Source organism: Gallinula chloropus (assembly GCF_964237585.1).
Source record: "Gallinula chloropus genome assembly, chromosome: 3".
NCBI lineage: Eukaryota > Metazoa > Chordata > Aves > Gruiformes > Rallidae > Gallinula > Gallinula chloropus.
Window position 1 is genome coordinate 274,210 of NC_140087.1, and position 13,541 is coordinate 287,750.

A 13,541-nucleotide genomic window follows, 5' to 3' on the forward strand; every position below is an offset into this window, starting at 1 on the left:
GGAATGCAGGAGGACAGTACCTGCTACCTCTCTGGGGTTGTTTCAGTGGGGTTTTTTAAACAAAGCAAGCAAAGTGAGCTTTAGAGTTTGGGCCAGCAGGAACACAACTAAGCAAGGGAATTTTACATCCAGTCAGTCTCATGAAGATGGAGCCCAGACACCAGTTTCATGTAGGCAGAAGGCAGCCAGCAGCACCAGGGCAAACAGGCCGGTCTGCAGGGAACGCAGACAGCACGGCTTCAGCTCATCTGGGTTACCTTGAGAGCCCAACAAAGCCCTGCTGCTTCTCCCTCTGTCCCAGCAGACACCGTGGGGGGTGGCAGGTTTAGCAGGGGTAAGGAAGCAGCACGTGCTGAAGCCTGTTCCACCTGCGAGCAGCCATCAGGGATGGAGGCAGCGGATGAAGTCGGGGAAACGTGGGTGTGCCAGGGGCAGAGCTGGAGAGCGTGAAGGCAACAGGGGACAACGTGACAGGTGGGACCCATGCAGTCTCGCCCCGGCATCCTTCAGTGGTGTTTGGCTTGAAATGATGATGTGGAAGTCTTTTAAACAGGCAACCTTATTTAAAAGATACTCTTCCTCCCCAGACAGGCATTATGCAAATCTAATGGCCCTGCACAAAAGGGCCTTGCACAAATGCAAGATTAAGTATTACATCAGGATTGGTTTTTAAATGATTCTAACAAACAGGCATCAGAGAAGTAATTGCCATCTCTGCATCAAAGGAGATTAAATATTTTACTCGAAATACATGTTTTGTTGCACAGCACATAAATGACAATTTTTCATGTTTGTCCAGCAGCCCAGTGCCAGTCTGCACACCCAGGTTAACATTCACTTTCCTGAGCTGCTAAAGCAACAAGCTTTTCCTAAGAAAGCTTAAATGCTGAAGGAGCCAGCAGCTCCCACAGCCCTGCCTTCTTCCCAAGAGAGCGGGGCAAGGCAGAGGTAAACATCCCTGGTTGCTCCCCCCCACAGACCTCCCACCCTGGGTGAGTGGGCACAGCCAAGGGCCATCAGTGAAACCACTGTAACCAAGCGCAGGGCTTTCCTCAATTCTGGCTGCGTGACAAAACCCTTCAAAGCTCCATTACTGAAGAGAAATTATAAAAAAACCTCACACCACCACAACCAACCCAACCAGGAAACAAGGAGTCCATACAGTCCAGATTCACCCAGAGCAGCCGCCCGTGGCACCACGATGCGCTCAGCAGCAAACTGTCTGTACCCTGCAGCATCGCTACAGCCCGTGTGTCCAGGGCACTGGGACACCACCACCCTAACAAGCCCGCTCCGTGCCATGGAGATGAGATGCAGCTGGTTTCTCACTCAGTGCTGAAACAGATGAAGACAGGATGCAGCCAGAGCGACCTACATTTGCTGAGCGGCTGGCACTAGGGAGGCAGGTGTCCCCTCGGTGCCCCTCCGTTCCCATGGCGACAGGGAAGGATGGGGAAGGAGAAGGGACCACTGCACACAGCTCCTTCACCCCGCTCAGCATGCAGCGCTCTAGCTGTGCCCAGGAGGAGCATCACCTCCACCGTGCCCACGCACACTCACCACACCATCCTGGCACCATGCTCCCCATCTGCTGGAAGGATGCTGGGAGGAGGGGAACCAACTCCTACTGGTGACACAGTGATTAGTGTGCATCAGGAGGAGTGTGGGCAGCAGGTCACAGGAGGGGATCCTCCCCCTCTGCTCTGCCCTGCTCAGGCCCCACCTGGTGTGTTGTGTCCAGTTCTGGGCTCCCTGGGATAAAAAAAGACAGGGATCTCCTGGAGAGAGTCCAGAGGGGCTACAGAGATGATGAAGGGCCTGGAGCATCTCCCCTGTGAGGAAAGGCTGAGTGAGCTGGGACTGTTCAGCCTGGAGAGAAGAAGGCTAAGGGGGGACCTTATTAATGTTTATAAATATCTTCAGTATGAGATGCAGGGGGGAATGGGCAGCCCCTTTTCAGTGTCTGTGGGGACAGGACAAGGGGCAATGGCTGCAAGTTGGAGCACAGGGAGTTCCTCACCAACATGTGGAAGAACTTTTCCCCAGTGAGGGTGAGGGAGCCCTGGGACAGGCTGCCCAGGGGGTGTGGAGTCTCCATCTCTGGAGAGATTCCAGCCCTGTCTGGACACCGACCTGTGCAATATGAGCTGGGGAGCTGCTTTGGCAGGGGGTTGGACCCCATGAGCTCTCCAGGTCCCTTCCAACCCCTATGATTCTATAATTCTATGGGGCAGTGCCTGGAGCTGGGCACTGATGGGGCAGGGAGCCCATCCCATCAGGCTTTCCCAGGAAACCCACTACAAGGCTCAAATCCTCCCTCCTACACTGCAGAAAGCTAGCAAATTACTTGGCCAAGCGATTTCCCTCCCCTGTCTCGTGGAGGCAACGGGTGCTTATTGCCCCATGCCCGGGAGCATAGTAGGGTGAGGGGGGGGTCTGCACGGGCATCAGTACACAGCTGCTGGAATAGACCATAAAATGCTGTGGGAACACCCAGATGCCTGCACTCCTTGAGGAACAACGTTAAGATGGCAAAACAGAGTGCTGGGGAGCTCCCAGACTGAAAGCTGCCTGCTTGATCTGCGAGCAGCAAACAGCACTGGGCTCTCAAACTCCAGATGCCGGCTCCCTTCCAACTGAAGGACCCAAGGGCTGCACACCCTCTTCCAGCAGAGAACATGAGAGTCACCAGCAGAAATGAAGCAGTCAGTTGGTGCGGGCTGCAGGAGTACCTAGGGGGAAATTAAACCCTACTGCTCCAAACCTAGTGTTTTTAGCGGCCCACTTTCCCCTAAAAGTGAAGTGTTTTCAGCTCAGACCTAAAGCTATTGCTGACCTGCTCCTGCCTAGATTTTCCCCTAGGATTTTGTAAGTGTTTAGGGATTCACTTTTATCTTTATGAAGTGTGAGCTTACGCTAAATAATTCTGCAGAGCCCTGTCATGGGACCTGCTGGGGCCTTTGTGGTTTGGCTTTTATCAAGCTGCAGGGAGAAGATGCCTTGGGAATCCCCAGAGGGGCCATCCATTGCGTTCCCCAAGGCCCCAGTTTAGAGCATTTGACCCCTGGTTCTCCCACCTCTGCCAAACCAGCTTCACCTTCCTGATTTTCAGAAACAAATACAGAAGTACGGGCAAAGGGGGAGAGAGGGAAGAACGAGGTTTTACTGAAAGAAATGAAACCAGCTTAAGGGGAGGTCAGTAAAGATGAGAAGTATGAAGATGACCTGCTAACTGCGACTCAGTTGTTCTCCAGACCTCACAACATCTCTTTGATTTTACAGTCTGGATTCCTCAAACCTGCCAAGAAGTTTCAGTGGAGACCATGAGACTGTGTGTCTGTGTCCCCCTTCCCCACACAGCGTGTTTCTGTGGGCACTCTGATCTGACCAGACACATGGCAACTCTATCACCGGGGGGTAAGAAAGAGAATTTGGGGTTTATCACCCCAGTATGACAAGGCCTTTCACCCCAGATGGAAGAGGCAGGTTGCTGAATGCTGACAGCTGTCTGCCTTTGACAATAGGTCACAGACACTCTGCTACAGAAGGCAGAAGAGCATTTGTCATTGCTGCTTCTGCTGCCCACTCACCCAAGGGGCTGGACCAGGGCCACGGACAGTGACACTCGGGGGAGCTTTCCTTGGGACTCACAGAGCCGGCAGCTCAGGGCAGAAAGACATGAGGAAATTTCTCCACTGAGAGCCACTGTCTTGGAGCCATGCACCTTGTGACAGCCTCTGACAGCTGAGGGGCCATCCCTAACTAAGGTGGGTCCGGCACCTCAGGGACATGTGAGCTGCAGCACGGTCAATACATCTTCCTGGTCAAGAGAAATGCTACAGATGACGGAGCACCAATGGACCAGGGTATCTATCTGCCTTGCTGCTTGCTAGAGGGGAAGATACTGGAGATGTTTTTGTTGGGACAGCAGCTGCTGACATCTAGTTCTCATTAAAAATAGATTTCTCTCTTTTTTCTGAAGTAGACAGTTCTTGAAACTTCAGTCCTCCAAACCCCGTTTTGATACATGTTAAAAGTATATTCAGAAGTGACCAAAAAAGCCTAGAGGAAAAGAAATTATCTCAAGAGCAGTTATGAAGACCAAATCGTAATTTAAAAGAGACTGAAAAACAACCCAACTCCTGATTTATGTAGTCAACTGTATGAGAACATTGTGCAATTTCACTGTTATCAATAATGGAAACATACAGCCTGGATCTCACCTCTTTTCTATAGCCTGGAAAAGCACAATCAGCTGTATGGACCACACAGAGATCAAAATTATTTCAGCAACTTGTTTTTTAACGGTCTCATAAATTCATTCCTGTAAATCAAGAGAATTTTGAAAAACATTTTTTGAGTTAAAATCTAAGAAATGTGAGGTTACAAGGCAGCCACATGCTGCTATACTCATTGTCTTTTGCCTAGAGTGGCTGCAGGAGTTGCTATTTGAACTAGGGAGAAGAGTTTGCCTGTGTATGGTTAACACCTTTCTAAACTCTCAAACACTTTTTTGTATCACCAACAGTACAGTTACCATTGTGCCAACAGCCTACTGGTATTTTTCAAGACGACACTGCAATGTTTGCACACTTTGTGTATGGATTAAGAGCAGTTAACACAGCTCCTTGAGGGAACAGATGATCAGGAGTGGCCTTTCCCTGTCAAAACACAAAAACTGTTGGAGGTGCAAAGCACTGGCTGCCAGGAAAGCAAAAAATCAGCACTGGGTGCACACACACACCAGCTGAGGTGGGTGTGAAACCCCACAGACTGTGCTCCATGCTGTGCTGACTGTGGCTGCCACAGACCCTGAAGTCATGAAATCAAGCATCCAGAAGTCAGGCAAGGGCACACAGAAGGCTGCCTGGACTGGGCTAGCACATCTGCAGGATGGTATCCCCCAGGACCCCTCCTCAGTTCCACCAGCACCACCCCCACCACCCCTTTCCAGCCCTGATTCGGGCACTGAGGACGCACCCGCGCTAACAAGATGCACCAGGGACACCACACGTGGCACTGACCCCACAGTGCAGTGCACGGGGGCTGCTCCAGCGCCGTCAGAAGGGCTCACAGCCCATGGGGGACCAGCAGGTCTGACCAGGGCCAGGCAGGTGAAAACCAACACATGGCTTCACTCCCCACCTACAGCTTCACTCCACCTACAGTGGAGGAGCTGAAGATGATCTGATGGTTCTTCTCTCCACCAGCTGCAGAGAGACTCTGGGTGAGTAGCCACTGCATGGTACTACTTTGAGAGAGGGTTCACACCAAATTTTGGGGAGTATTCCTGTGGGTGCTAAAATCCAGCTCGGGTCCAGTGATCACTTTCAAAACGTCTCAGAGTTCAGAGTTGCCATGGAAACTTGGAAGCCTTGAGCTTGCCAAAGTCAGTAGTGATGTTTCTCAACAAATCACTGCAGCCGTTTAGCCGTAATAAAAGCCTAACACAGAGCACTTGCATTACAACATGCAATACAACCTAATTTATACTTTAAAAGAAACCATGAATCATTGCACATAGCAACTGCACAGCGACCACTCACGTTAAGCTGGTTAAAAATGATTAAATCCTTTTAAACCTTCATTAGAAGCACGTATTTTCTTGGCTGCTTAATGCCTCTTCCCCCCAAGAACTACCAACTTGGCAATTCTTACAGTAAGACAACACTGAAAAAGAAAAGAATTGCCTTGACCTACCTAACAAAAGTTGAGGAACGGATCTGGAGGCACAGGGCTTCCCTCTGTGAGGGCGTTGTAGCTGCTGAATGCAAGGACCTACCTGCTGAGTGTCTAGTGGACCGATGGATCAGGGTTATTTCAATAAACTTACCTTGCCTGTTATTAATTACTCATGCACACCACTTACACTGACTTGTTTGGGGCAGAGATCACAAAACTCCAAGCTGCACAGATTTCTGATGTTAGCAAGGTCTTTAAAACAGCAGCTGTTAAACTCTTCCTGGCTCGTTTCTGGGAAAGTCTTTTTGGCAAATCCCTCACCTGCCTGAGGTCCTCCAGAATTCCCAAGGGGATCCAGGAACCCCTGGAGCTGCTAAATGAGAACTTCTTTAATATATCCAGGAGGAAAAACTCAGTTCAGCAACTTAACTACTTGGGAATTCTGAGACCTAAACTTTTTGGGTTTTCTAAATTCATCTAGTTGATAATCTTTTTGAACAGAAAACCCTGCCTGATTTCTTTCTCCTACTGTAAGCTATGTCCCAAGGCATGCCACAAGGATTCTAGGGGGAAATTTCTGAGGATAAGACTTTTTGAAGGCAATCACATACCTTCAACCTCCTTTGACCTGCCAGCCCCACAGCATCCTTGTGCTCAGGGGCAGAGGGCAGGGGACCACAACTGCCTGACAGCCTCAGCAACGTAGGCAGGCTGCAGGGAAGTAGCTCACAGGAGTGTGTTGTGCTCAGGGGCTGCAGCCAGGCTTTCAGAGGGGTTTGTGTAAAGCTGAAGCAGGCCATACCCAGTACAGTACTTGGATGGTGGCATCAGCACCGAGTGAGAGCACCGAGCCCTGTCTGCATCGATGGGAGAAGAAAGGCAAAGTCACCAGACTTACACAAAGGACGTGCAGAACCACAGCTCCATGTCGCCTGTCCTCGTTGGTGAAGATGTCATTGGGGAACTCATGGAGAGCTGCAAAAAGGGGGGGAAAAAAAATAGCTCAGATGTTTAATCGGCTACTCAGAACCAGCATGTGCTGCTCAGTAACATCACAAAGAGTCACACTGCCGGGGTCCACGGCCAGGAAACAGCTCTTCTCCACAGAAAGGCAAGGATGGGTCCAAGGACCAGACCCACGGCCTCCACCTGCTCCCAGCAGCACCTTTCCCCTGCAGCAGACTCAGTGGCAAAGCAGGAACACGGTAACTTCAGATAATGATAAGAGCAGGGGAAAGAACAGCAGCCCACAAAGTGCTGTTCCCTGAGAACAGCTGCCCATGGGCAGGGTAAGCGGAACCCATTTCTGACCTCACAGACCCCCTTACCACCATGATCTCAGAGCTTTACAGCACCTTCTGTCATCAACTGCCCTCGGGTCGCCTGGCTCACACAAGTGGAAAAGAGGCCATGGTCTGCATGGTCAGAAGGAGATGTGCTAAAGATGGGAACTCCGACCCACACACCCCAGTTCCTTCTGCCTTCTGAAATTACAAGGTGGCACATGTTGCAACCAGGCAGAAGAACTTTTACCACAGGAACCTGGAACCCTGTCTTGAGCAGCTGGCAATCAGTGGTGTGCACAGGCAGGAGATCTGACCTGCACGTGCTCCCTTGCTCACCTGCTCCCAAAGCATGTCCTACCACACGCTTCCAGAAGTGGGACCCTGGGCTGGGTGGCTGTTAGGTTGGTTCCCGAACTTGGGCAGTTTTCCAGATAATCAGGAGAGCAGAAAGGGATGTTTGGGAACCTGCAGGGAGAGGTGATGGGAGCAGAACCATGGCCTCATGGATGGCTTTTGCTTTCCTTCCTCTGTAGGGCTGGAAAGAGCTGCAGCTCTGAAGTAACCAGCTCATGCCCAGAGGACGTTTGCAGCTGCCCTCAGCTCTACCACCCGATGTAAGTCAGAGACACAGAGTCTTGGAAATGACACAGCAACAAGCCCCTCAGACAGACAGCCCAGAAAACCACCCAACAGTTCAGTTTGTTCAGCCTGCCTTCGTTAAGAGCAGTATATTTTTGTTAGATCAGCTATTGTATCAGTGTAACAGCTGATCAGAGCAACACACAGCCAGATAACCTTTGCTGTGAGTCATTTAAAGACAAATCACTTGCATTTACTCAAATGCTTTATTACTGTTCTGTGCGTTAATTAGATTATAAAGCATTTAAAGACAGACTGCCAATTAGGTTGCAGGAGTAGCTTTCGGTTATAAACTGAAAAGCAACTGTGAATGTGATGTTCTGGCATTCCAGGTGCAGCTTAGCCACTCCAGACTTGAACTGCTCAATAACAATTACAATAATGGTTTCCTTCTGATGGTCAGTTCCACACACTCAGCCTTGAGTTGGGGAAACAAAATCAAGCCATGTTCTTCCTGGCTTTCACATCATTATCATTAATAAAGCTCCAGCAATTAGAACTCAATTAGCAATTGCACAGATGATTAAATGGGAAAACAACCCAACCTGGCTCCCTCTCACTGCTTTGCTGCCCGTGAAGCAGTGATGGCGCAAGAGGCAGCTACATCTACATTTTATTATCCCCCCCACACCCCCCCCCCGGCCCCCAAATGCCAGGTGTGGGGGCCAGCCCAAACTGCACAGGTTTGGGGCTTTCCTGTGGGACTGACAATACCTGAGGCTTTTTGTTACACGTCAGGAGTTGCCTGCCAGGAGTTGTAAGTGTTTTCTTCTGAAGCAGCGCTCGCGGTGCCAGGCTGTACTGACCCTCCCACGCCCCGCACAGGCACCGAGCCAGCTATGCACAACGCTGCCAAAAATCACACCCAGCTGTGCAACCCAAAGGAACTCTTTAAGCAGGTGCTGGCATAAAGGCAGGAGGTCAAACACACCACCAGTGCTACGGACGCTGCAAAGAAGGATGCACCTCTCCGTGGGGAAATACCAGGGTGTGAGAAGAGAATGTTTCCATCAGTTTTGCTGAAGAAACTGCTCACCAGACCCCACAGCACTGTGAAGGGAGCACAGGCAGGCATGCTTTTAGCAATGTGCAGAACGGTTTGCCAGCACACACAGGCACTTCCCTCTCCCTCTGGCTGCCTAGATTTGAGCACGACAACAACTCGTAACAGCAACGATGGAAACCCAACCCCTTTACCCAGAGTTTCTACCTGCTCAAGGAGCCCCAAGCACACCTAAGGCAAAAGCACAGGAAGAAAAAACAGTATAAAAATAGAATCAGCTGGCTGCTGCTGGCAGAGGTGGGGAGTCGGGCCATCCTCTGGCACAGCAGGAACACCTAGCCCTCCCTCGGGGTCCCGTGCCCACCCTGTGACGAAGCGCATCTCCTCCTCCCCTGAGCGGGCTGAGGTGCCCAGCACCACCACACTGTCTGAGCAGCGACGCTGTGGGTGCCGTGCACCCGAACACATCTGGTTATCAGAGAACTTATGCAAATCTGCAGTCTGCTGCATTTTCATTCAGTGCATCCCAAGTACAGATCAGGAGAGCTCTGCAAAACACGGGAGGCTCTTTCCTAAGAAGAAATACAGGGTGCAGTGGGAACACCACTCCAGCAACAGCTGCCCTATTGAAAGCTGACGCAGTTACTTTGCTTAACAGAGAGCTCAAGCCTCTGTACAGAAAACAGGAGACTTTGCCAGGCCTATTTTGATGACATGAGGACAAACCCAACCGCCCTGTCGGTCCCTCTCTGCTCTGCCCTCGGGAGGCCCCAGCTGGAGTCCTGTGTCCAGAGCTGGGGCCCCCAACACAAGGAAGATGTGGAACTGTTGGAGAGGGGTCAGAGGAGCCACAAAGATGCTCAGAGGGCTGGAGCAGCTCCCCTACGAAGAGAGGCTGGGGGAGCTGGGCTGGGTCAGCCTGGAGAAGAGAAGGCTGAGGGGAGACCTCATTGCAGCCTGCCAGTACCTGAAGGGAGCAGAGGAACAGGAGGGGAATCAGCTTTTTAAAAGGGTAGATGATGTCAGGACAAGGGGGATGGATTAGAACTAAAGGAAGGAAGGTTCAGATTAGATATTAGGGGGAAGGTTTTTTCCAGAGAGAGTGGTGAGGGGCTGGAAGGGGCTGCCCAGAGAGGGGGTGGGTGCCCCATTCCCGGGGGTGTTCAAGGCCAGGTTGGATGGGGCCCTGGGCAGCCTTGTGTAGCTCCAGGCTGGAGGTTGGTGTCCCTGCCTGTGGCAGGGGGTTTGAGCTCTGTGATCCTTGGGGTCCCTTCCAACCCATGCCATTCTATGATTCTGTGAACCTTAATTCAAAGAATTAAAGGTTTCTGCCTAACTGATGCACTCTGGTCCTGCAGACTGCGTAGGCTCTGGTCCTGTGAGCGTGGAAGGGCAGGATCTTCCCGTGCGTGGGCACAAGGCACAATGCTCACTGCCAGGCCCAGGCCCGTACCTTGCAGCAGCGCTGCAGCATCCAGTGCCGACAGCCTTTCCACCCGTCAGGCGAATCCCAGCCTGCAGATGCCTCCAGCTCCACTTGGGCTCTCAGAGGTACCCCCGCAGAAAACAAAGCACAGGAGCGTGTGCCCCGACATAGTGCTCTCTTCAGGGCGCAGTTCGAGTGTTGTGTCCAGTTCTGGGCTCCCTGGGATAAAAAAGACAGGGATCTCCTGGAGAGAGTCCAGAGGGGCTACGGAGATGATGAAGGGGCCTGGAGCATCTCCCCTGTGAGGAAAGGTCGAGTGAGCTGGGACTGTCCAGCCTGGAGAAATGAAGACTAAGGGGGGGACCTTATTAATGTTTATGAATATCTTCAGTATGGGATGCAGGGGGAATGGGCAGCCCCTTCTCAGTGTCTGTGGGGACAGGACAAGGGGCAATGGCTGCAAGTTGGAGCACAGGGAGTTCCACACCAACATGTGGAAGAACTTTTCCCCAGTGAGGGTGAGGGAGCCCTGGGACAGGCTGCCCAGGGGGTGTGGAGTCTCCATCTCTGGAGAGATTCCAGCCCCGTCTGGACACCGACCTGTGCAATATGAGCTGGGGAGCTGCTTTGGCAGGGGGTTGGACCCGATGATCTCTTGAGGTCCCTTCCAACCCCCATGATTCTATGATTCTATGATCCTGTTTCAGCAGCTTGTGAAATTACTGGTAAACACTGGGATTATTAGAATCTGACAGTAACTGGAACCAGATGACTATTGGCAAGGTACAGATTCGCTCCACAAAGGAGGGTAGGTAACAATGCAGTGGATCAGCAGTAGGTGTAGGGAGCCCTGCTCCTTTGCATTAGCCAAGGACCCAAAGCAAGCCTTCAGGTGTTCACACAGGGAGCAGTGTTGTGCTGAACAGGGAGCCTACACCTTTCCGGAGCGGGGCATACAGCATTTACCACAGCCCACAGCAAGGCTCCTCACAAGCAGGAAGCAGCACAGGACACTCAAGCCAGAGCCTTCTCGAGGGTATGACATGCTCCCCTCGCCAGGCAGATTCTGTATCCATGCTTGACAGGGAAATGCTATTTCAGTCATAGTACAATGAGCTGGAAGAAATACTTGTCCTTTTATTCTCAATCAGTGCATGATTCATTAAAATTGGAACCCTGCTCAGCCTTGGCTTTAGCTGACTCACAGAACGATCCCTGTTACCTCTGCTCAGAGGACGTGCTGGCACCACACAGACCTGCTACCCTGGGCAGCCTGCCTGCTGTGCCCAGGACAGATGTGCAGAGAAGATGCTGCTGAGCCGTTCCTCAGGATGGCAGCTGGGAGCATTACCCTTTCAAAGCCCTTTTCCCTGCCTCTCCTTCCCCTCTCCTATCTGATGTTTCCTCCTTTCCAAAAGGAGTCTTGTAAAAACACAAGCACCAATACTGTACTGGATGGATAATTCTCAAAGCCCACAGATACTCAAAACACATGCTTATTTTTTAAAAGCCTTTATGTTGCTAGCCAGTAGACCTACCTTAGGGACCAGAAAACCCTTGGGAAAGTTGCCACAGCTTTCACAGAAGGAGGAACTGAGGATGTCCAGCCCAGGCAATGAATTAAAAGCAAACTCCCAGAAATTTACAAAGAACTCTGTTAATTTTCTCACACTTCCCTGGCCACACCACTGGTAGGCTCTGCAGTCCCGAAGCACCCAAAGGCCCAGCAGGGAGAGGCCCAGCCCACGTCTGCATACAGCCACCCTGGGTAATTTCTCTGCCCTGTGGTCCCGTCTGGCTGCGTCTCTCAAGCAGGCTGAGCATCCCATCACAGGGTGGAAGGTAAGGCTACAGAAAGGCATGGCTTGGAAAAGGTACATGAGCAGGCTGGATTAGAAGCCAGCATTGAGATACACCCCTCCAGCCTTTAGGGAATGGTGGTATTCACGGTGTCGGCGCTCCTGCAGCTGCCATGAGAGACAACTATAGCAGCTGGAAAAAGAGGCACACAGCCATGCCAGGCAGCTGGGTGCGAGCTCTTGTCTAAGCCCAGATAACAGATCATTTGCTCCTGTGCCCAGCTCAAGGTGCTCAGAGTGTGCCAGCTCACCACAGGAAAACAAATACATCATCAGCAACAGCCACGACAGGCACAGGGAACTCGAGGGAATGCCATGACGCATGTGGGGGTGTGTCTCAGGCAGCACTGGTCATGCTGGTGTCCCCACCTCAGGAGTGGGATGCAGGGCAGCTGCAATGGCTCAGACAGCAGGATGGGCCAGGACAATGGACAAGCAAGAAAGGTGAGGAGAGAGACCACCTCTCCAGCCTGAAGAAGGCAGAGTGGAGCAGGGGAGTTTTAAATGGAGGAGGACAGGGAGAAAATGGACCAACGGTTCACCTACTCTCCAGGAGCCAGAAGGAAGCAGGTCCACAGCCAGAGCAGCCCTTCCCTCAGCACATGCAGACAGAGCAGCCTGTCATCACAGTGCTGCAAACTGCAATGTTCCATGGCTTCCCACAGCAAACTGGCAAGCCACTGGAAGAAAAGACACCCACAAAGCCTACTAACATAAGATGGCTCCTGCAGCTCAGGAGTCCCCACAGAGCAAACTGCTGCAGGCAGGGAAAAGGCAGCACCAAGTATCCTCACACATCTCCTGAATGCATTTCTTTGGCTTCTGCTATTGCCATCGTACCCAGAGAAGGACACTAGTGGCCCTTGGTGCACCTTGTGACGTGACCTGTTACGAATCAGTGTCAACAGCTTCTTAGGCAGGGAAATGAAATACACTTCAAAACAAATCAGTTATGCTTTTTGTTTTCCCATCCTGAAATCATGATGTGCAACTCCAGCTCAAGATTCCCGATTGCTTTGGGGTTACAGCAATGATACCACACTGACCACCTGCCAGCACGCTGCCTAACCAAATTCCCTGACCTCCACCAGCATTCCCTGCATGATCTCAGCTCTGACAGTGCCACAGACCCTACCAAATACATGGAAGAGCCCTACCTGCCTGATGTGTGTCCCTCACCCAGACCAGTGACCTGCCACGATGAGCTTGCAGTTGCAGGGCAGCGAGGGGGGCTCAGAACTGCTGGAGGCATCCAGCTCCCCAGGTGCCACCCCTTGGAGATTGGCTTGGATGGGGACAGCTCCATACTCCAAAGTTCACCAGTGCCTGAAGACAAACCCCATGGTAACAGCTTTAAATCATGGTATGGGAGATCAAGGGCCTGCGACCATCTTTAGCTGTCTATAAAAGCAATAAGAATTGGTTAAATTCTCTCTGCAGTGAGGGTGGGGTACCTTTCTAGACATATATACACACATACATACACACATACACATAAAGGTTTTACTTTCTGGCAACCAAAGCAGCATTTGCATTAAAGCATCATGATCTGAAATCTGAGCGCGCCACACTATGCTGATATATCAATAATAAATCATTTTGCTAATGTTTTACTCGTGTCACCACTTAACTGCTGCAAACAAGCA

The 13,541-nt window shown here is 51.4% G+C and overlaps 1 protein-coding gene across 1 annotated transcript in view; it reads right to left on the bottom strand.

Moving 5' to 3' along the window:
• The window catches only part of SLC24A3 (solute carrier family 24 member 3), a gene marked incomplete at both ends in the record, with an annotated part of 148,814 nt that overhangs the window by 59,813 nt on the left and 75,460 nt on the right, over positions 1–13,541 (bottom strand). Inside the window, one exon of the mRNA XM_084262148.1 lies at positions 6,581–6,657. Coding sequence (XP_084118274.1) covers positions 6,581–6,657 — 77 coding nt within the window. The remainder of the gene's footprint in view (positions 1–6,580; positions 6,658–13,541) is intronic.